General features: G+C 31.5%; 1 protein-coding gene across 1 annotated transcript in view; it reads right to left on the reverse strand.

The window, feature by feature from the left end:
• LOTGIDRAFT_120659 (hypothetical protein) overlaps window positions 1-20,310 on the reverse strand; it is a gene marked incomplete at both ends in the record, with an annotated part of 27,967 nt that extends 7,657 nt beyond the window's left edge. The window contains 41 exons of the mRNA XM_009058443.1: window positions 407-542; window positions 941-1,080; window positions 1,228-1,487; window positions 1,807-1,926; window positions 2,259-2,397; window positions 2,680-2,762; window positions 3,138-3,318; window positions 3,699-3,859; window positions 4,517-4,661; window positions 4,955-5,069; window positions 5,282-5,467; window positions 5,638-5,699; window positions 6,080-6,317; window positions 6,663-6,818; window positions 6,978-7,137; window positions 7,510-7,666; window positions 7,934-8,127; window positions 8,344-8,514; window positions 8,736-8,820; window positions 9,012-9,129; window positions 10,487-10,631; window positions 10,870-10,968; window positions 11,189-11,360; window positions 11,939-12,051; window positions 12,398-12,451; window positions 12,782-12,922; window positions 13,172-13,270; window positions 13,561-13,653; window positions 13,865-13,996; window positions 14,157-14,342; window positions 14,846-15,007; window positions 15,316-15,411; window positions 15,621-15,728; window positions 16,099-16,202; window positions 16,515-16,788; window positions 17,155-17,295; window positions 17,606-17,671; window positions 18,725-18,850; window positions 19,238-19,381; window positions 19,856-19,923; window positions 20,163-20,310. Of these exons, the coding sequence (XP_009056691.1) occupies window positions 407-542; window positions 941-1,080; window positions 1,228-1,487; window positions 1,807-1,926; window positions 2,259-2,397; window positions 2,680-2,762; window positions 3,138-3,318; window positions 3,699-3,859; window positions 4,517-4,661; window positions 4,955-5,069; window positions 5,282-5,467; window positions 5,638-5,699; window positions 6,080-6,317; window positions 6,663-6,818; window positions 6,978-7,137; window positions 7,510-7,666; window positions 7,934-8,127; window positions 8,344-8,514; window positions 8,736-8,820; window positions 9,012-9,129; window positions 10,487-10,631; window positions 10,870-10,968; window positions 11,189-11,360; window positions 11,939-12,051; window positions 12,398-12,451; window positions 12,782-12,922; window positions 13,172-13,270; window positions 13,561-13,653; window positions 13,865-13,996; window positions 14,157-14,342; window positions 14,846-15,007; window positions 15,316-15,411; window positions 15,621-15,728; window positions 16,099-16,202; window positions 16,515-16,788; window positions 17,155-17,295; window positions 17,606-17,671; window positions 18,725-18,850; window positions 19,238-19,381; window positions 19,856-19,923; window positions 20,163-20,310 (5,678 nt within the window). The remainder of the gene's footprint in view (window positions 1-406; window positions 543-940; window positions 1,081-1,227; window positions 1,488-1,806; window positions 1,927-2,258; window positions 2,398-2,679; window positions 2,763-3,137; window positions 3,319-3,698; window positions 3,860-4,516; window positions 4,662-4,954; window positions 5,070-5,281; window positions 5,468-5,637; window positions 5,700-6,079; window positions 6,318-6,662; window positions 6,819-6,977; window positions 7,138-7,509; window positions 7,667-7,933; window positions 8,128-8,343; window positions 8,515-8,735; window positions 8,821-9,011; window positions 9,130-10,486; window positions 10,632-10,869; window positions 10,969-11,188; window positions 11,361-11,938; window positions 12,052-12,397; window positions 12,452-12,781; window positions 12,923-13,171; window positions 13,271-13,560; window positions 13,654-13,864; window positions 13,997-14,156; window positions 14,343-14,845; window positions 15,008-15,315; window positions 15,412-15,620; window positions 15,729-16,098; window positions 16,203-16,514; window positions 16,789-17,154; window positions 17,296-17,605; window positions 17,672-18,724; window positions 18,851-19,237; window positions 19,382-19,855; window positions 19,924-20,162) is intronic.
• Between the last annotated feature and the right edge of the window lie 2,316 nt (window positions 20,311-22,626).

Below are 22,626 nucleotides of genomic sequence, written 5' to 3' on the forward strand. Positions count from 1 at the left end.
TCACAGCAGAACCCGATAGTTACATAACTTATCAACAGCGAAACCACGATAGTTTACATAACTTATCAACAGCAGAACCACGATAGTTTACATAACTTATCAACAGCAGAACCACGATAGTTTATATAAATTATCAACAGTAGAACCACGATAGTTTACATAACTTATCAACAGCAGAACCACGATAGTTTATATAAATTATCAACAGTAGAACCACGATAGTTTACATAACTTATCAACAGCAGAACCACGATAGTTTACATAAATTATCAACAGCAGAACCATGATAGTTTATATAACTTATCAACAGCAGAACCACGACAGTTTACATAAATTATCAACAGTAGAACCACGATAGTTTACATAAACTATCAACAGCAGAACCACAATAGTTTACATAACCTACCCTCCCTCTGGTAGAACTCTTCGTGATATTATTCTACTTCTTTTAGCTGATCCTGGTGTCTTCAATTCATCCATTTTTTCATAAAATAACATATAACCATTCCAATATCGTAATCGTTCTTCTGGATAGTTACTACCTGTAAGACAATGTATTCAGATTAAAAATGAATATTTGTCCACATCTAGGTAGGAATCAAGACAAAAACAATATTTTTTTTTTGGGGGGGGGGGGGGGGGCCACCTCAAAATAAAAGACAGTATCAGAATGTAAAAATGAGGCAAATGCTAAAAAGTGATAAGTCTTTGCATGGACGTTTTCTTTTTTATTTGTCTACAGGCAAACACTACGTCTCGTTTTAATTATGATAGGGTCAGCTGAAACTGAGGTGCATTGGATGGATAAAAACATCAAATTTTGTGTTTTGTGCAAGTGTTCATTCCGTAATGAGCCTGCTCTCATCTTAAATATATTTCCATACTAAGGGATGGGATACTAAATCACAGACACAAGAACAAAATGTTTAGAAAATCTGACCTTGGTCAATGACTTTAGGTTTATAGGTTCCACCAAAACATTCTTGTTCTACCGTAGTTTCATCCATCATCACTTCTTCTACGATAGTATCATTATATTTAAACCATTTGCCTTTATTTGGATTTGTTAGTACCGTACCTCTGAAAATATTGATAAAAATTATACCATATTTTGAAGTTAACCACCAATACTTACATTGATCATTTCCAAATTCATTTTTATTCAAACTAGAACTATTTGTTTTGAATTAATGATACTAGCATGCCTTGGGTCAATTGCCAACTTACCTTCGATCCTTTATAAATGAATAATAATGACCAGCATTAGCTTGACCACTGTGGACCACAATACCCACTAGTTCAAAGTTGATTTGTTTAGGTTGACTATCTAGACTAAGTGAGAGTTCCATAGTATCTCCACTGGTAACTGAGTGGTCACCATTAATCTTTTCACCACTCTCACTACATGTATCTTCTGTATTGTCTTCATTCTCTTGTCTGGCCATACCTTCTGCTGTATATGGCTCCATATCTAGTATCCATGGAAACTAAAATGAGATGTATTGAATTGAACTTTTATGCCCAACTTTTCTGCTCTTGACTGTGCTAATGTCATATTGTAATATCATGATCACTCATATAGTAAAACTGTGGTCTATATTTTGAGGAGAAACACGGTGAGCCTGAATAAATATGGAGGTCATAATTTCATTGAGTGTGTTTTATCTCTGAATCCAAGCAATCCTGAAAAACTCAGCCACCAACCGGATTCAGTGAAGATGAGCAGTGTACAAAGAGGGAAATTTTATCTTATGTTAGCAAAATACACGAAAAGAGTGAAATTATAGACCATTTAATATGACATACCCTAAAATAGTCATCAAATTTCAAGGCTCTGTTGGCTTCCCAATCATATCCAAATCTTTTTAATTGTATACATAACATAGATGGTAGAGTTTTGATACACATTCTTTTAATGGTGTTTCTCTGAAAAAATAAATAAAATATTTCCCCATTAGACCAACTTTCTCTTGTAGGTACCTGACATTATTGGGGAAAAGCCAAACAAATCTGTCCCTCCCCTTTCCTCTGAAGTGATATATGGAGAGAGGACCAGGTAGGGCGAGATTTGTAGAGTTATCAAACTAGGGTAATAACTGTGATTAATAAGAATCGATAATGTTTTGAATACTTTTGAGACTACTACTACTTCTGTCACCGCAAACATCAAATTTTGAAGTGACACAGACAGCTCATATCTAAAGCGAATATTTAGACGATATCCCTTTAAATAAAAACATAGGAAAAACAATATATACCTTTTCACCACATTTCTCACAGAAATAAGCATTATCTCCCTCTAACAACTCTCCTTTCACAAACTGATCTAGAGAATCTTGTAAGGTAGCATTTTTTACTGTTAAATTCAATGCAATGAAAGCTTCTTCTCTTTCATATCTGTAATGAAATTATAATGAAAAATATATCAACTACAGTATGTCTCTCTGAAAGGCTGAAAAGGATGATGTCGGTCAGGAAACCTGTTTGTGGCTGGATAAAAGTTTCCACAATACACATATTTGAATACAGTATGCCAGGAAAACAAGGGTAAGTTACTCCCACACGTCTTCCAAGATGCTTCAGACCACACATACAACCTACAACCTTTTATATTCTTTACAAACTAAATATATAAAAGGCGTTTAACTCACAAAATAATAAATTGCGAGAAAGACTTACCTATGTGGACAATCTTTACAGATTTTTTGGTCTGAAAATATCCCCTGAAATTTCTGTTTAAATATTTCATCTCTGCCTATTTTCTACAAAATACAAACAAAACATTATGTCTGTACTGTGAAAGGCACCAATGACAAGGCAACATTTGTTTTGAGTTTTCTCAAACTGATAGAAGTTTCTGATGATGGGTGATGATTTAACCGGTTTTTCCAGTTGTGTCAATTTAGACACTATCTTTCAATTTGGAATTGTCAAAGGACCTTTCAAAGACTTTTTCATACTGTAGCACACATGATCTCAACCATCTACCTATCCAAAGAATACTTTTACAAGTCGTTCCCTTTTGTCTGCCATGCATTAAATTATCCTCTTTCGAAATGCTCTACCCTGCTTTCAAAAACAATCAATTAACCTACCACTTAGACCAAAATGAAAACAGGATAACTAATCAAACTTACCTTCATATGTTCATCAACTTGGTCAATCAAAGCTTGGAAGAAATCAAAAGCATCTTGTTGTTCCCTGACGTTGATAGTTTGGCCCCACAGTTTAAAGACTTGCCAGAATTTCTCAGGTTCATGATGTTGTAAGCGACTCTCCATAAGATGGCCAAAAACTTGTTGCATTTGATAGAACACACTGAAACAGTGAAATTCAGTTTTACAAATAAAAATAAAAATTTATTAATTATTTAGATTGCTAAGAGAAAATTTTGACCAAGCAGCAGCATTTACCTACCCTTAGATGTAGAGCGTGCTGCACACAGGACCTTGGTTTTTCCCATCCTCAAATGACTGCATTAATAACATGGGATAAAAGGATAATACATCCCTCGTCAATGAAGAGAGACTTTTATAATAAAATTTTCAGCTAATAGAGAAAGGGATCCACTACCAAGTTACACATAACCTGACCTGTGTTAGCGCCTTAAGTGAAAGTAATTTTCTCTTTCACTTTTCCAAAAACTAAGTCCTATGCTATTTCCCTGATTGAGTACAGTACATGAATATAATACTCACGTTTCCTCATCAGCATCATCTTGATCTATAGCTAGTACAGCTTCTGGTACACCTGGTGTCATATATAACTGTTGTATAACAGAGTTCATATAACATGTAGCACCAGCATTCTTTAATCCCACATACCCACAACTAGCTCGTCCATCTACTGGTGGCATATACTGAAATATACAAATTTAATAGTCATATACTGAAATATACAAATTTAATACTGAAATATACAAATTTAATACTGAAATATACAAATTTAAGAGTCATATAGTGAAATATACTAATTTAATAGTCATATACTGAAATATACAAATTTAATAGTCATATACTGAAATATACAAATTGACAGTCATATACTGAAAAATTCAAATCGACAGTCATATACTGAAATATACAAATGTAGTAGTCATATACCGAATATACAAATTGACAGTCATGTTCCGAAATATACAAATCGACAGTCATATACTGAAATTTACAAATCAACAGTCATATACTGAAATTTACAAATCAACATTCATATACTGAAATTTACAAATCAACAGTCATATACTGAAATTTACAAATCAACAGTCATATACTGAAATTTACAAATCAACAGTCATATACTGAAATTTACAAATCAACAGTCATATACTGAAATTTACAAATCAACAGTCATATACTGAAATTTACAAATCAACAGTCATATACTGAAATTTACAAATCAACAGTCATATACTGAAATATACAAATCAACAGTCATATATTGAAATTTACAAATCAACAGTCATATACTGAAATATACAAATTATTTGAGTTAAGAAGCAAATAATACATAAACTTACATCCCATTCATTGGCACCAATATTATTGGGTTGATGGTGCATCTGTATTAATTCTTTACAGATTAACTGAAGATTAACTAAGCAACCATCAGCTAATTCTGTTAATAATTCATAAGCTGCTACTCTTGATTCAGCATTAGAACATCTAAATAACAATGTCATGATATATCAAATTCATGTGTGCGATGAGGAAAATTTTAGCAGTAACAATGACAGAGTGTTTTTCGAATTCAAATTAGCAAGGAATGCTTAAATATCAGAAAGTTATCGTTTGTCAGCCACGCTGAACATCATTTGAAGATCAGAATTTGATCGAAGAGGAAGAATCATTGCAAAAGAGCAAATCCTAGATTACATATCTAATAGAAGTTTTGGCAAGAGATTAAGAGATTATTTGAGTGTACTTTACATTTAGTAAAGTTAGAAATAATAACTTACTTTGGGTTGAATTCAGCTAAGTTATAATCAGTAGTAGATTCATTCAAGCTATCTAGCATTAACTTAGAGGCAGGAAACAGAAATTCATGTAACAAGTCTCTCACTACATCTGTACCTTAAAACAAATTAAGACTTGAATGATGAACCATTTAAACTTACTCTGATATGATTATACATTGAAACCCCCCTAAAATGCATTATCTGTAAACTGACAACCTGGTTATCCACTTATAGCAAAGTGCCAAATTCAATGATCTGGTACAGACACTCATATAAATATTTCATATTTCATTAAAAGCAATAACCCATATAGTACTTTAATCTTACCATTCTCTATCTTATCCACACCTTCACAAGTAAATAATGTTTTAATTAGTTTAAGATGACCAGCTAGTAAAGTATTATCTGTTTTGTTTAATTCTACATGTCGAGAGGGCACGAAGTTACTTAACCATCCTAATTCATCTTCTAACATAGACACCACATCTATCTGTAACTTCTTCTGATTATATACTGAAATAGGATGGGTCAATGATTTTTACCAACCAGGAACACTTTCCAAAATAAAAATCTAGCATCTGCTTCAATCACAATTACATTAACCATTTCATTTGTAATTTATGTATTTGTATTCTATAAACACATATATACAAAATTTTAATAATATACTATATACAACATACCTAATAGATTTTCCAGAAGTAAACAACGTAATTCAAAATACTGAGTACATTGATTGAGTAACCTGAAATATCAAAGCAAATGGTGATTTGGTGAAGAGGCCTGTAATACAAAGGGCCTTGGTTTGTTGTCCCATGTGAATGTCGCTGATGCTGGTTGGGGGCCTGACACGGAAAAAGATTAAGTCTTTCCGATAGGAAATTAAACAAAATACCTGTGTGCTACAGGCTGTGTATGTTAAAATTCCCTTGACAGTTGGAAATAACAAATTTCCCTCATTGTACACTGCATGGTATTGCATGTCTTCATTAGCCCAAAATCTGAATTTCTCTACACTTTTTTTCTTGTTCCACTAGCAGAGCAACAACTGCTAACTTACTGAGCCGCCACTGCATCTTATTCAATGAAAATGAGCAAGTGTTAAAACATGTAAAATCTACTTACTTCTGACTAGAACCTCTAGTTTGTGAAGAGGTCACCCAAAAGGGGAGGTAAGCCCGTAATAATAACTGTAAGACAAATTGATGTGGTGATTGTAAGGAGTTATCTCGAGGTAAGTGAATCTCTATTTGACTGAGTTCATGTAAACTTTTTAATGCTGCCTGACGAATCAAAATCTGTGGACAACCAACTAGAATATCTATCACAAAATCACTGACACATGGTAAGGAATAAAAAGAGGCTGAAATACGAAAGAAGAAAATATTTTATATGGAACATTTTATGTGTCATGTAGCCATGCTTTATATGGAATGGTAGGTGTATAAGAGCACAATACGAATCAATTAAGTATACAGACTCATGTCAAGTTGACTCTATAGCAGAGTGGCATCAAGTGGTCACAGACAGTACCATCTGTGCCATCTGATACTGGCACGTAATCAAAATATATTAGTTACTTACAATGAGACAGAGGGTGTTCAGGTGTTTATTTAAAAGCAGTAAATGCACCAGGATCACCTCATTAGCTGTATAGAGTAAATGTTATCAAATGTTACATATCTTATTAAAAAAAAATGATGCTTACCCATCAACTCTCTGCGTAGCTTCAAACAAGCAGTTAAAATTTCTAAAGCTTCTTGTGCAATATGTACATCTTTAGTTGGTATTGATATTTGATGTGAACAAACACCAGCATGTAAACTTTGACAATCACTGTCACTGTTGGTACTAGCTGTACTTCCTGTAATACAGATAAACTTTTAAATAATCAAATGTACAAGTATTAAATAGCATGATATTGCAGTGCTATTAGCCACAGGCAAAACCTCAAAGTTGTGTGAGTAGACATACATATGGCCTTGACCTTGGTTCCAGTTAGAATTAGATGGTGTTTTCTTACCTGAACTACTTTGTCGACTTCTGCGACCACAATTAAATGTATCTCTACTCTCTCTGATTGGTTGTGAGGAACTGAGTAGATGTAATCTGCCTGCCGCGGCAGCCCATGTCACCCTCATAAAACATGATACAGTCTTAGTGAAATCTTTCTCTCCTAATGTCTACAAAATACAAATTATTTCAACAGTCATCATCAGGGATACATCTATTTGTTAAATTCAGGCAAATAGATTGGTTGATAATATGGTGAAGTGTGTCTGGGATGACAAAAACATCAGACGTCAGACAGAAATCAAACCTCTGTTATCTATTTTGAATAGCTTTAATAAGAAACACTATAATATTTTATCATTTGGGGATCAGTGACCATGCTCCGTGAAATCTAATTATAATCTGTAATAAAGAAATCTCAGAGCTGTTGAGTTTTTTCCCTTTGATTTGCCTTGATATAACTTGCTGTTTGCTTTCAAATCTTGATTTATAACAGCCTTATGAGTCTTGGCAGTCTAAATTACTTGTGAATTGAACTATACCTGTATAGCATGTGAACCAGCAGATTGAAGTTTATTAGACAGTTGAGGACCATGAGCTGGGGAGGCTGTAGTTACTAATGATGCTGCACCAGTTTCATCATCACTTTCTGGTTGATTAACATTATCTCCTGTTACAGTTTGACCACACAGTAAATATCTAGAAGAGACAGGACAATATTATATTCGACAAAAGTCTTTGATGTTGTCAAACTTGAAGCTGTTCTGTGCCTAAGACAGATAATGCTACATTTTCATATTACAAAATATATTGCAATCTGATGGGATAGTAACACTAAATTTAAAATTAAGTTTAGCGACTGGCCAATCAGATGATGCCAATGACAATGAACTTACTCATAATACAAACTTGAAACAAGCCACCCGAAATTATAGGAAGAAAAGAAACAGTTTTGAAATGCCCTACCTGGCCATCTGTAGACATATAGAATAACAACCTTGTCTTATTTGATAGTTAATATCAGTGGGTAATGATTCTGGTTGTAGTACATTAACCACTAGTGTTAACCCTTCAGCTAGCAGAAAGTCTTCACAGAAACTCTTGGCACTAACTCTGGAACCAGCATCCTCAGTGGTTGGCATTAATTTACTACTTAATACCTGAAAAAGAAACAATTTAGTTAGCCACTCTATACATATATATATAACAACAGAAAATAATTGATTTCAAATACAAAAATTTCCAGAAAAAAACTTTTGTGGTCTGAATCCATGTGGTTATTAAAGCCCAATTGTACGCAACGCTTAGATATGTAAATATTTTTGTTTTAAGACAATATCTTTCATTCATAGTTTTGATAAGATATGAGATCTTACCTCTAGATTATATAGAACTCTAAAAGCTGACATGTCTGGAGCATTACAATCAAATAATGATTTCAGGGTATCTCTAGGACTCAATCTTGGACTGGCAGGGCTCACTGTGTTCTTCTTTGGACTGGACTTCATACTCGAAACATCATCACTAGACAATGAAGTTTTCATGTCCTGAACAAAATCAAATTTTAGATTATTGATAGGCAAATACAATCTGACAAACAAATACACACCATATTAACAAATATAAGCATTTCTAGTGGAGTCAAATATAATATTGGACATTCAAATATTAAGACAATCTTTGAGTTAATTGCCTCTATAAACTATGAACTGCTAATATATAGGATTTGGGAGACTGATCTGATTTAAATCTTTCTGTTAATTCTTACCTTTTGTCCAAGAGAATCTAAAGCTTCAGAAACAGCAGGATCTGTTGGTATTAACATTAATAAATTCTGTACTCTTTTAGTTATTCTTCAAGAACAAAAAAACCCAAATAAGTTCATATTATAAATATTCTGAACAGATTTTTTTTACTTTCAAAGTATATGAATAGATATTTTGGAACAATCTGAGGGAAAATAACCTTCGGATAAAATATGTAAATAAATCATCAAGATCTGTTTGAAATGTCAGGAAGAGTGTATATCAAGTCCATATCTTACTTTGACTCGTCTAATTCTGTTAATCTGTATAACATATCAAATACTTGACCACCAATTGCCATGACAACACCAGGCAACATTTTCTCCTGTAAAATAACAATAAGTCGTTTATTAGTGTCTTTACTAATATTCACATTTCAAGGCATATCTCAAGAAGCCCTTATATATCTCCAGAAGTCTTCAGAATGCACCAAATATAAAATTTGTTCACATCTTATGAACAAAGTGGAATTCTGATTTGTTATTCTATTCTGAACCATTGAAACCTTACCTGTTCAAGGTCAAATATCTGTTTTGAAGCTGGTTGAGCTGTGACCTGGAATTCAAATTTCAAAAAACTTTAGTTACAAGCTATAGCCATATATAAAGATATTTGTACACAACTGGGACGATTTGAAACATAAACATGAGAAGCCAACTTTATATTCAAGTATTTTAAATTGTAATGGATACAATATTAGTCTACCTCTTATAGTAATAACCTATATGTTAATATTTTTAATCACCACAAATTTATTGCTAATAGAGGTTAGCAACACACTAAACAATATTATAAGCAGAAAAGCCTGATAAGATGGTCTGAATAATAGCATAAGTAATAAAAGCTTTAATAAGTATTTAAGTCTCACTGCACTTAAGCTGCATTTTTTTTATTTGCATGACATTTAAATTAAATTTAAAGATTATTATTTTTTTTAAACAATAAACATTGGTTAATTTTAATCTAATTTCATAAATTAAAGTAACATATAAAAACTCTAATCGTTAAAAAGGTAGGCGGATATTGGTAGAGACTTGGCTTTACTGGTGTATTTTGAAACTGATATTATGGCGTCATGTCTTTAAGGCATTATAAAATTTCCACTTCGGAAGCTTGGATTATAGGAAAACACAAAAAGATATTAAAGCTAAAAGTTTTATGAGCTGGTAAAGTAAAGATTTAGACAACTGTATACTTTTTGAACCAAATTCCCATTTACTACAAATATATCCTCCCCTTCAGTTTATTTTACTGGTATATGAAGTTAAACATCAATGTTATAAAGATGTATTTTACCTGACTAGATTTACTGGTTTCCTGATTGGCATTGAAAGAAAAAAAAAAAAAAATTTATCCTTAAAACCTTATATCCTAGTCATAAATTGCTGCATTGTATTTCAATGATATTGATATTCATAATAATTCAACACTAAGTTTTGTATTTTAGTTCTTTGAGAGCAGATCTTTACCATGTAAAGATATTACGATCTTCAGCTTATACCTTTGATTCCAATAGCTGCCTTTTTTGTATCACAGAAGTTTGTAAATGCAGCCATTTGATTGAATTGTAGGCTAGCAAATACACCCAATCAGGCCCTTGACAGAAAGTCTGTAAACTACAATCTAATCTACAGTGAAATTGCAGATATAGTTTGCACCCCATCTCTACATTGAATGGAATAAAATCTGTACTAAAGTCTCCACGGTGCTTTACTGACCTCTTTTGATTGTAATGATTGTGAACTGGAAGTACCAGATGATACAGTAGATGTACCAGTAGCACCAACTCTAATCTGAAGATCTTCACAATCTCCAAAATCTAACTGATACAATAACTTCTCATCTTCACTGCTATTAATCTGAACAGTTTAATAAATAAAATAAACCTTTAAAACCCTCATAATGATTTCAAGAAACTCAAGACCTTTGAGTCTACCCCTACTCTAGTATTTCTGTCAACCTAACTGTTCAGTATGTGATACTGCTAACGATTTTTAACGTGCATATTGTGCATCACAATGGACATCAGTTTATTGTCCCATTTGAATGACTTGACAATTGAGTGTTTTCAAGAGTGAGGCCAAATTACCGTCTTACCAGCTTGTCTTTAGCTACAATCTGTATATGATCTGTACTTTGATTGAGTTCATCTGATACTTTCTGACGTAATGATCTCAATGTCTCGTTGCTGTGACACTGAAATAAATAATTTGCATTATTTTTCACTCTGTTCATTGAATAAGAACTTTTTTAAGGACCAAAACTTCCTTCATTTATTTATAATGAGGATACGGACTCATTGTCATAAATCTTCATTGTGTTTTAAATTGTTATTAACACACAAATGGACTAATTTAAGAGGTATCTCCATTTAATCTTCTTCGTTGAACACTAATAAACAGTACAATATACTTACTGATAATGTGAAATTCTGTCTCTGTGATTCACAATTAATAGATATCTGATAACCATGAAAAGATGCCCCATGAGGTAAAATAGTACGTGGTGAACTATGTGTCTCTTCTACTGATAACACATAGGATTCAGCTAACCATAATAACCTTTCTATAGCTAATAAATTAACTGACCTACAATAGACATAATATTAACTGATATACAATAGCTAACACATAACATTAACTGATATACAATAAATAATACATAATATTTACTGATCTACAATAAATAATACATAATATTTACTGATATACAATAAATAATACATAATATTAACTGATCTACAATAAATAGTACATATTATTAACTGATCTACAATAAATAATATATAATATTAACTGATCTACAATAGATAATACATAATATTAACTGATCTACAATAAATAATACATATCATTAACTGATCTACAATAAATAATACATAATATTAACTGATCTACAATAGATAATACATATCATTAACTGATATACAATAAATAATACATATCATTAACTGATATACAATAGATAATACATAATATTTACTGATATACAATAAATAATACATATTAATAACTGATCTACAATAAATGCTTCATAATATTTACTGATCTACAATAAATAGTACATATTAATAACTGATCTGCAAAATACAATAAATATTTCCCTGAAATTTCTATTTCTAAGGCTTAGAAGTAAATAATACAAAAACGATACATGAAAAACTTACTTAGATGGTAGTGGTACATTAGCTACTTCTGGTACTACAGGAGCAGTTAACATTTTAGTAGCTGATGAGATAGATTGAGCAATTAAATTTCTGCCTATACCAATCATAGCTGCCTGAAATCATAAACAAATTATTTGTGATTTATTTAGAATTAATTCCATGCAATACTTTGCTTGACTCCAAATAAATCTTCAAAAAAACCAATTGAAATAACAAGAATATTGGTCTGTGCCTGGGCTTGTTCCAAAATTTTTCAAATGAGGCCCTTAACTCTGAAAAAAGGAATTTTATGCACCTTACGGTATATCTAAAAATTAAGAAAATGACAGCAAAAGAGAGCTCATCATTATGGTAACATATAATTTAAATTAGTTGTGTTCACTCTACATGAGAAATTTATACTTTTCAAATTGAATCCTTAGTGAATAAGATTCATTATCAATAATACACTCTACAAACCTCTAATCTGTTGTAACACTCTGAGATAAATTTTTTATGTAAAGACACAGGATCCTACAAAAAAACAACAACAAGTTAATTTTACACAACACACTAATGTGATTGTTACATGTAAAAAGTTGTTCACAGAGGATACAGTTAGCAATCTGAAGCTGAAAAAATCTGATGATGGAAAGATGGCTTATTCACAAGTCAACCAAGATTAGAACCCCGACCACCATTTGTTTAACCTAACAAACGATGTCATGTTATGTTTCCAACACTCTAACCCACTGTTCTACATAATCTTATAATTAAGTACTAACCTAATTAGGACTAGGATTCAAAAATCATATTAAAAAAGTGACAAATAACATAGTGTATCAATGAATTTGAAATGATTACCTTTTTTAGTCTAGGATTAAGGCTCAGATAAGACATATGTAGTAAGAGTTGTATTGCATTATGAGCTATACTTTCATCTGGTACATTTAAACAGATTTCCCATAGATAATCTAATCCTAGTAAATCACATTTCTCTACAATCTACAAAATAGATAAATACATCAGAGTTTTCAAATTATATTGTCATTGGATAAGTAGACTGGGAGCAATTGAGCTGCTAGAATAGTAAGATAGGTGAGGATAGTTTGTGGTATTCTCGAATTGCAGGAGAACATTATTTCGAAAATTCATTTTGAAAAGTACTATGGATAATGGATTAATTAAGCATCATCACCTAGAAAAGCATGAATATATACAACTATATTTGACAAAATCTGTCAGGGTACTTACTGAGGTGTTCACATTACGTTTTAATCTATGTTCATATAAGTTCACATTTTCAAAATAATTCTTAAAACATGAAAATCCTGAAACAGAAATAAACAAACACTTTATTATACAACTAACCTTGTTGGATTATATAGCTGGCCATTATAAGAGCATCTAACAAATCTACAGTCAAACTTCCATTCAGCATATCCAAAAATGGATCAGGGCAACTCCCAAAAAATGTGACTTTTTGTAAAAGACACAGATTTGTCAGGCTAAATAATGCTCAAAATTAACAATGAAGAATTAGAAGGTGATATTTTGTAAATATCTAATAATATTCTCTTACATAGTCCTTTGTATCCATAATTCCTTAAAGCACAAAACTCACCTTTCTCACTAAGTTTAACAGGATCTAGCCTTAAAATTTCCTTTTGAAATAACTGATTTTGTGAATCTGCTTCCAAGTCAGTCAAACGATCAGAAAACCATTTATAGCAGGTCTGGAAAATAAAAATGTAGAGCAGAGTAAAGTAAAGCAGAGTAGAGTAGGCAGATAGAAACCATACAACTCATATACCAAAATATCTTTTTTACCAGCTGGTCCTCACCAAAATCTCTTGGTAGCCATCTTACTCTAATAACAGCTGGGTTAAAAGCTCTACCGTACTGACTTCATAGAATTGAAATAAGAATATTACATAGTTTACTGACCTCTCTATCCCATTCACAAGCTCTGTTGTTGGCAGCCATGGTTGTCCAGATATCTCTAGCTCTATTCCATGGTAAATACAACACCCCCTCTCGTAATACATATTGTAAGAAGTTTAAATGACAAGTCATATACTGAAAAGACAAGAAATACTTGGGTTAAAGGGGCATTATGTTTTTTTTTTTGTTGAAAAAAATTTGCTCCAAAATCTAGAGAAATATGTCCGTTAATTAAGCTAATTAATTAATTCAGAAATTAATGCTGTGCCATAATTCGATAGCTAACATAACTTACATCTGAATGGGGATATCTACCATCAACTAGTGTATCTGGTGACAGCTGTCCATCACCAACACAAGCCACGCCTTGTTTGTGACATTTAATCAAACTATTGGTTACTAATTTAATAATATCACAATTTTTATTTAACTCTAAAATAACTCCCTGAAAAAAATTTAAAGGATGTTCGATTTCTATCTCCTAGATAACTGAGTTAAACAAGAAACCTAAACAATTTATCACAATCATTTTAGATCCGAAACAGTGTTAACAGCTTTTGTGTCTCATGTGCCTGTTTTTTCAAGTGCTTGTACAATTCCTGTTCTCATATGGGAGACTTGACACCATGCTCTGATGAGAATGAAATGCACTCTCGCACTTCTAGACACAATTAATAATCTTCTAGATTTGATCAACCTTGATATGGTTTGGAGGTGCACTATGGGGAAAACATTCTTATCAACCAAAAAACTGACCTTATCTGTTTTATGTTGACTTTGTTTAATGATATTTTTACTGATATTTATTAGCTGCCTTAAAGCTGGTAATACACAAGCACCCTGTAAAATAAGAGTATAAATTCATTCTTGATACTAGTACTGCTGAGTCTTGACAATGCATTTGAGTAAGTTTGGCAGATACTGTATAAACAATGATGATATTTGCTGTGAGCAATGGGGGAAATTATGAAATATCTCACTGACCTTTTTAATGTCTTCCACACATTTATTAACATACTGTAATTTAACCTGTTCTTTAACACTATAGCTATCACTTAATATAGCATGGTGTTCTTCTAACGCTTGTTCTATAAGATGGGTTGATAACACTGGTAAATGAGCTAAATCCCACAATAATTCTAACACCTAGAAAACAGCAAAATGACATACAGCATTTGTTGACAGAAATGAGATGATTTACACTGTATATGAAGCTTCTTGATCCAATTTGGAATGAAAGGAAAAAATTCATATCCTGTAGCCTCAATTTATTGTCCCATATGAACAATCTGTTGCTTTTTTCAAAGTATATTGAACCAACCTGCATCACTAGGAAAAAACAAAGCATGTTTCACTGATTGATGTCAACAACACAACATCGGTAGTAAATGGAAGAAATCAAATCAAAGCCTGGTTTCAAATAACACAAATAAATCATCATTCAGTCAACTTACTCTAGTTGTAGTTTTTGCGACTCTAGCATCTTTACCAATTTTACCAATTAAACTTAATAACTTCTCTCTCATTCTATTATTATCATCCTGCCATTTCTACAAACACAACAATATCTTTATATGATTTGAATGACATATAGAAGCGAGGAGCACATATAACAAAACACAAGACAATATAAGATAACGTTTCAACACAATATACACGTGTCGTCATCAGATGTAATGCAAACCTCTTTGCTTTATGCACATTATACACACAAATATAGCATTGTTTAAAAGAAAATCAGTGGTATTGTTTTACTTACCTTCTGTATAAGAAGAAATAAATGTTCTAACTGTTGAGGATCAAATTTAACAGCAGCCGCAGCAACTATAGAGTGTATATTATCTATAACATTATTAGTCTGACCATTCTGAAATAATATTGTATTATATTGATTGATCCTGAAGAACTATTGAACTGATTTCTTGTCTAAATCGGTAATTTTTTTGTTTGATGGAATTCGACTCATGGCATTATTATTAGAACATTAGTACATTTGAAAAAACATCTGAATCAGCTGCATTATAACTTATACAGGTACATAATGTTATAACAGCCATTCAAATGAAGGAAAAAAATATTAAATTCATTCTATGTGAAAATTTACATTTTATACTTTAGAAGAATGACCATCAAAAAGTGTGAAACAATTATGAATTCAACCCCTACTTTGAAAATTAGAATAAATGTTGGTATGATTTAAAACTATTTTTAATCAGCACCTTGTTTGATACACCTACCTGCATTTTCCAGATCATAGTTAATTCATCAGTAGATAACTTACTGCCTAGAAAATCTACTATTCCTTTAATTTTATCACAATATTGAGCTTGGTCTATATTACCTATAAAATAAATATATAATTCTAAAAAGTTCCAACTATTTTGATTTAATTTGCTTTTTAAATAAAGGAATTGGATTTATCATCATATTCATACATGACTCCTTACAATGTCACCCCCTTAATTGTCATTAATGGCATGGGGATTTGGGTTGGCTCAAAATACAAATAATGATGAATGATACAAATGTCAAAATGGCTCAATGCCAAGACTTACAGGCTAGCTAGCATGCAACCAATTTGTATACCACTACAGTTCACAAAACAAAATTTGAATGGAGAAGTTTGTTTTTGCTAAATAAAAGGTAAACATACCTTCAAGAGCAATGCTCAATATTCTGTTATCAACTAGCCAATCTAAGATTTTATCAGTCTCTATAGCTGTTTTAGGTACTTTACTACCAGTAGATTCTTCTATTAACTTGGTCACCTCTTTCAATGAGTTCATCTTGGCATTAAAATTAGGTGACTTCAACATTCTTAAAGCCATTTCCAACCTCAATTCATCTATAGCATCAACATTTTGTACCCACATATTTAGACACAGTAGCTTCATGGAAGCGAGTAAATTGGCCACACTGCCTATTTTCTGTAAACAGAGAGCAAAATGATTTTATTGGCTGTGGGGGCTAAAATTTGAGCTATATTTGAGATATTTATAGTTGAGAAGAGTTTTATCAAACAGATATTACTAACCCAATGAAAAAATTAAAAAAAAAACTGTATATATGTGTTCAATGGGAGAAAGACCTGCTTGTGTTTTTATAAAGTTATCCTGTATATTCGCTTGCATAAATCAAATTAGGTAGCATTCAATCTAGAAATGTATCGGACACAGTCCATCTTAATCTAATCAAAACAAACCTTCAATCAACCTTTTAGCAAACACTAAGTCAAAATTTCATCCGAAAAGGGACAAGGATGATGGAGTGAATTTTAAAGAGAAATAACATACCTTTTCCTTCAAATCTTTCTCTTCTAAACCTTTCACATATTTATTAGCTCTATCCATACCTGGTGCTAACAAGTCTTTTAATAATTGAGAATTAAGAAAATCAGAACATATACCAAAAGGTCGTAATAAAGCTGCCATAACCTGAAATATAAAAATACTATTGAGTTGTATACTGTATGGACAGGTCTTAGATCTATTCTTCAAGACATATAGATGTTAGCTTGATAACCTTAAGGTCCAGGGTGACTGAACAAAGCATCTAGTCTTTCACAAGGGATAATAAACCCAAGTCATGTGAAGGTTGTGCAAATATTGGAAATGGATTATGTATAGTCTTATACAACTTATCAAAATTTCCCTCATTGTGCACTCATGACATTATTTACTTCAGTAAAGTCAGATGGAAAACTCTAATTCATTTAATTTCAGTATGAAGCATTTTAATACTTACAGGTGCATCCAATTCTTCATTTTCTAAAATCTTAATCACCGATTCTAAACCACCCTGAGCTGAAAACTACAAGATCAGAAAATCATAGTAAATATCTTTTGCTTTTTGGGTTTTTCGGTATCATAGAAAGTGTTTTCTCATTTGATATGGTAAAACTTGTTTTAATATTTGATATGATAAAACTTGTTTTAATATTTGATATCATAAAACTTGTTTTAATATTTGATATGATAAAACTTGTTTTAATATTTGATATCATAAAACTTATTTTAATATTTGATATGATAAAACTTGTTTTAATATTTGATATGATAAAACTTGTTTTAATATTTGATATCATAAAACTTATTTTAATATTTGATATGATAAAACTTGTTTTAATATTTGATATGATAAAACTTGTTTTAATATTTGATATCATAAAACTTGTTTTAATATTTGATATCATAAAACTTATTTTAATATTTGATATGATAAAACTTGTTTTAATATTTTAAATCATAAAACTTGTTTTAATATTTTGATATCATAAAACTAGTTTTAATATTTCGATACCATAAAACTTGTTTTAACATTTGATATCATAAAACTTGTTTTAATATTTTGATATCATAAAACTTGTTTTAATATTTTGATATCATAAAACATGTTTTAATATTTTGATATCATAAAACTTGTTTTAATATTTGATATCATAAAACTTGTTTTAATATTTGATATCATAAAACTTGATTTAATATTTGATTTCATAAAACTTGTTTCAATATTTGATATCATAAAATTTGTTTTAATATTTGATATAATTTGATATTAAGTATTTGATTAAATGATAACTGGACTTTATTTCAATGCAAGATGCTGATCAACATGTATCTAATTTTAATATTCTACTGTGTTACTTACCTTATTTATTAGATGAGTAAGCCAACCATATGGATGCTATAAATAAGACAAAAAGTTTATGAAAAAGTGATCTGATGAAAACTAACTGCTTCTATTAGATCAATGATACAAGTTTAATATGATTCAAGGGAAATAACTTCAAATTCCATTTATCAAAATAAAACTCTAACTATTATTCAGACCTTAATTGATTTCAACTCAATCATTACTACTTACAGCCTTATAACTACCAACTGGCATCACTGCTACTGGTTGACCTTCTTCAAATTTCTCTTCCCAATTACCATTAGTATCACGTTTAGCTTTATTTTTAAAATGAAATTCTGTTTCAGGATCAAAAGCCTAGGAAAATATAATAGAGTCACAGAAATAAACTTTGTATGGCTTTGTCCATCATAACAATATGAAGAAATAGCACATAGGACCTCAGATTTTCAAAAATATTCAAGTCAGTCTCAGTTTGGTAGAGTATATAATCAGATTTGAAAGCATAGTTTTACTTTTATTATATTACAACTTTGAGGAAAATTAAGCTTTAAGAAAATAAACAAATTATGTCTGAATTAGACACAACAATAATTCCTATCTATAATGGGACTGATTTTTTACTCCATGTAAAACCATTTTGTTGTCATAGTAAAAAAAATTTGAAGGAAACTACCAATTACCACAAACAAATCAATTCCACTGTTTTAAATAAATATTTATAAGTATATTAAAGATACTTACCAAAGTAAGGACATCTAACAAACCAACATGTACTGGTTGATGTTTTAATCTATTAACTACTACATCAATCAGTAAAATTAACATATCATATATCCCTTCCTGTATCTCACTGCCCCATTTATGTACTGCATTAGATGTTAGAAGCTGAAGTGGAAATTACAAAAAAAATTGAATTAAATAAGCTTACTTTGAATTTCTTGTCAATTCAGTTTGATAATTTCAAAAGGAGCTAACACAAAGATTTAAATGGTTTACTGGCTGATGTGAGCCTAGTTTGAAACATTCTCTAGCCAGTTGAAAGTAAACCTTTGATTCATACAACTAGGCTTTATTTCTAGAACTCACATGTTTTTGATCAAACCAAGACTGCCAAAACCTTTAGAATAATGCTACACATTTTGGAAAAAATGCTATACAATTCAAATCTCCTACAACAATTTGTATCATGTATCAAAAATCAGTTTCATAGAATCGTCCCAGATTTATCTAACCAGTACTTATATTTCTGTTTCCAAAGAATTGCCACAGACATTCAGATAAGCATTGATATTATTGGACAATACCCAAACTGTAAGTATTCTAAACAAAGTGGGTAATACAAAGATAACATATACATACCTTATAAAATGCTTCTGGCATGCATTTATCTATAAAACGACAGCAATTTTCATCATTTTCTAATAAGCCTATAAAAAAAATAAACTGTAAAATATGAAAGTCAAAATGACAGTAGTCTCAATTTATTTACAGGTACTTGATTGGTTTTTTAATAACTGAACAATATTTAAAATGACAAAAACTCATCTTACGACACATGCTTATGATATTAAATCCTCATCAGTAGGCCTATAGCCGGTTTGGAAAGATTTGTCATCTTGACAATACAAGTACATAAAGATTGACAATAGATACTCAATCAGCTTACCAGCCTCGGCTAGTTTGGCAGCAGAAACCAAACATTTCCCCAAACTCTCTTCTTTTTTATATGGAATATTCCAAGTCTCTGTAAAAACACGCCCCTCTAACTCATACAGATTGGTCACTGGAAATTCCATATTATCACTTTCATCCATAGCTGATACAGCAGAATTATTACCATTCATACTGCCTTGATTTTGAAACTGTTCATAACATAATAAGGTATTGTATGAAATCAATGTTAATTCGACAGAAATCATGTTTATTTACATGCTCAGTTGTCAAGACTATACACTTCACAAAATAACAAGAATTATGCAATAAACATAAAAGAAACTAAGTGAAGAACATTTTGATTTTTCTATAGGATTATACCAAGTACAATCATTGCAGGTATAAGGTCAGTCTCGATAAAAAATAAATTACAAATGACATAGACCTAGAAATAGAATTATCTGACAGCAGTGACAGTTCCAAATAAACAAATTTACTCACTTCAAGTTCATATTCATTGCCATAGTTGCTATAAGTAGGAGGTAGATGTGGTCCATAAAGCGGTTCAGATGTACTTCTTGGCACTATTTCTTTCATCTCTACATCAACATCATCCAAAGCATCATACGATGAACTGGGATGGTCGTTAGTCAAATAAGCTACAGCATCATTTAGGTCATTCTTGGCCATGCGGAGTGCTCTTCGAACTTCCATCTCCGAGGGAAACCCCATGTTTAGGAGCATTTGCACGTTATCGTCACTTATATCCATAGTTTCTTATATTCCGTACATTGTCAAATATTCATCTTTAGGTTAATTTTCAGGGCAAACGGTTGCACTTTTTGTACAAATTTACATTTTGTCAAGAAAATTGGAAAACCTCACCGATTTTTAGCGGGTACCGAAAACTTCCTTTATTATTAGAGAGTCATCTCAATGGAAGGTAATGAAGTCTGAGTATCAAATATACGTCAGACTACAACTAATAAACTCTGAAAGTAACTATGCTTCAAGTTATAATAGTCAGTGTGCCATTAAATAATTTTTTTCCCAAAAAGCACCCTTTTTGCCAATTGATCAGAATTGATCTTGAAAAATATTCCAATATGATCATGTACATAAGGGTGTTTTATTCCAAATTTATCACGATTGAAACATTGACTGATGGACTCCGACTTCGATAACATTTCGCGATTTGCATCGGATCATCCTTTTAAAAAAAAGGCTTTTATTGCCGAGGTCACATTTTTTCTTGAAGTGACTATGCCTCAAAGCCCGTACCAATGTCACAAGGCGCCCTAAATGGTCAATCAACGTTCATGTTTTGAGGGGCCATCTATCTTTATGCTTATGCCCACCCATGCATAACTAGATTTGTCGGCTAGACTATCCCTTTCGGATACATTCTTCTGGGCAATCCAAACTACGACTTCTTAGGACCCAAGCCACGCAATTAACCCGCCGTTTAGTCGTGACTTTCATAAATAATTTGTAATTAAGGACTTGCCTATAACTGAACAGCCAAAAAGGACATCTAGCGTTATATCTCAGCAACAAAAATTAGTCAGACTTTAGTCTTTTAGAGACTTGATAACGAATGAAAATGCAACCCACTCGTAAAAATTTCGACTTGAAAATCAAGAATATTTTGCAGAAAATTGTTGATTTTTTCCTAGATAGATACGAGTATTTCCGAACAAAATGTGACTCCGAGGTGTACAACATGCCGACTGATTAGACAAATAATCACCAATCAGTATCAATCAGGTTGAATATATCAGTTAGAGCAGTGGTTAGAGAAAACTAGACGTCGATTGGTTTGAGCGAAATTTGTGCAGGGTATATCAGTAGTCTATTGAACTTTTTGAGGAACTGAAATACAGTCTAAAACATGTTCGAATATGTTTGTGTAATTCGGATATCAAACCAAGTAACACAGTCATTCTGGTTAAAACCACACTCTTAATTATGACACTGTAGATATAAATGTTTCGGACGTGGTGAAGAGAAGTTGATTCTGTAAAGTGTTATGACCGTATGCAGATGACATTTATCAGCATGGGGAAAACTAAATAATATTTTAGGACTCTATGTATCCCTGTGTATTGACTTTTTATCTGTATATACAATAATGAATACTTTACAAACTGAAAATCTGACGCTTAGTTCATCTACAATTCAATGAACCTATGTCGACTTTTCATTCTGTAAGGTTTATGGGTATCCTTAGATGAAGTTTATCTGTATCAGGTAAACCGACTAATAAAATTAGGATTATGTATATCCCTTTAAGTTTTCTATGTATTGATCTTTTATCTGTATCTACAATTAATGGAGTATTGGTTCAAAACAGAGACAGAAAACAGTTTATGTACAATTCAAAGAACTTATCTTATCATTCTGTAAAGTATTATGAGCATCTGGAGATGAATCTATAAGTATGAAGGGAACCGAATACAAAATACATGTATGTGCCT

Source organism: Lottia gigantea (genome assembly GCF_000327385.1).
Source record: "Lottia gigantea unplaced genomic scaffold LOTGIsca_34, whole genome shotgun sequence".
Classification (NCBI taxonomy): domain Eukaryota; kingdom Metazoa; phylum Mollusca; class Gastropoda; family Lottiidae; genus Lottia; species Lottia gigantea.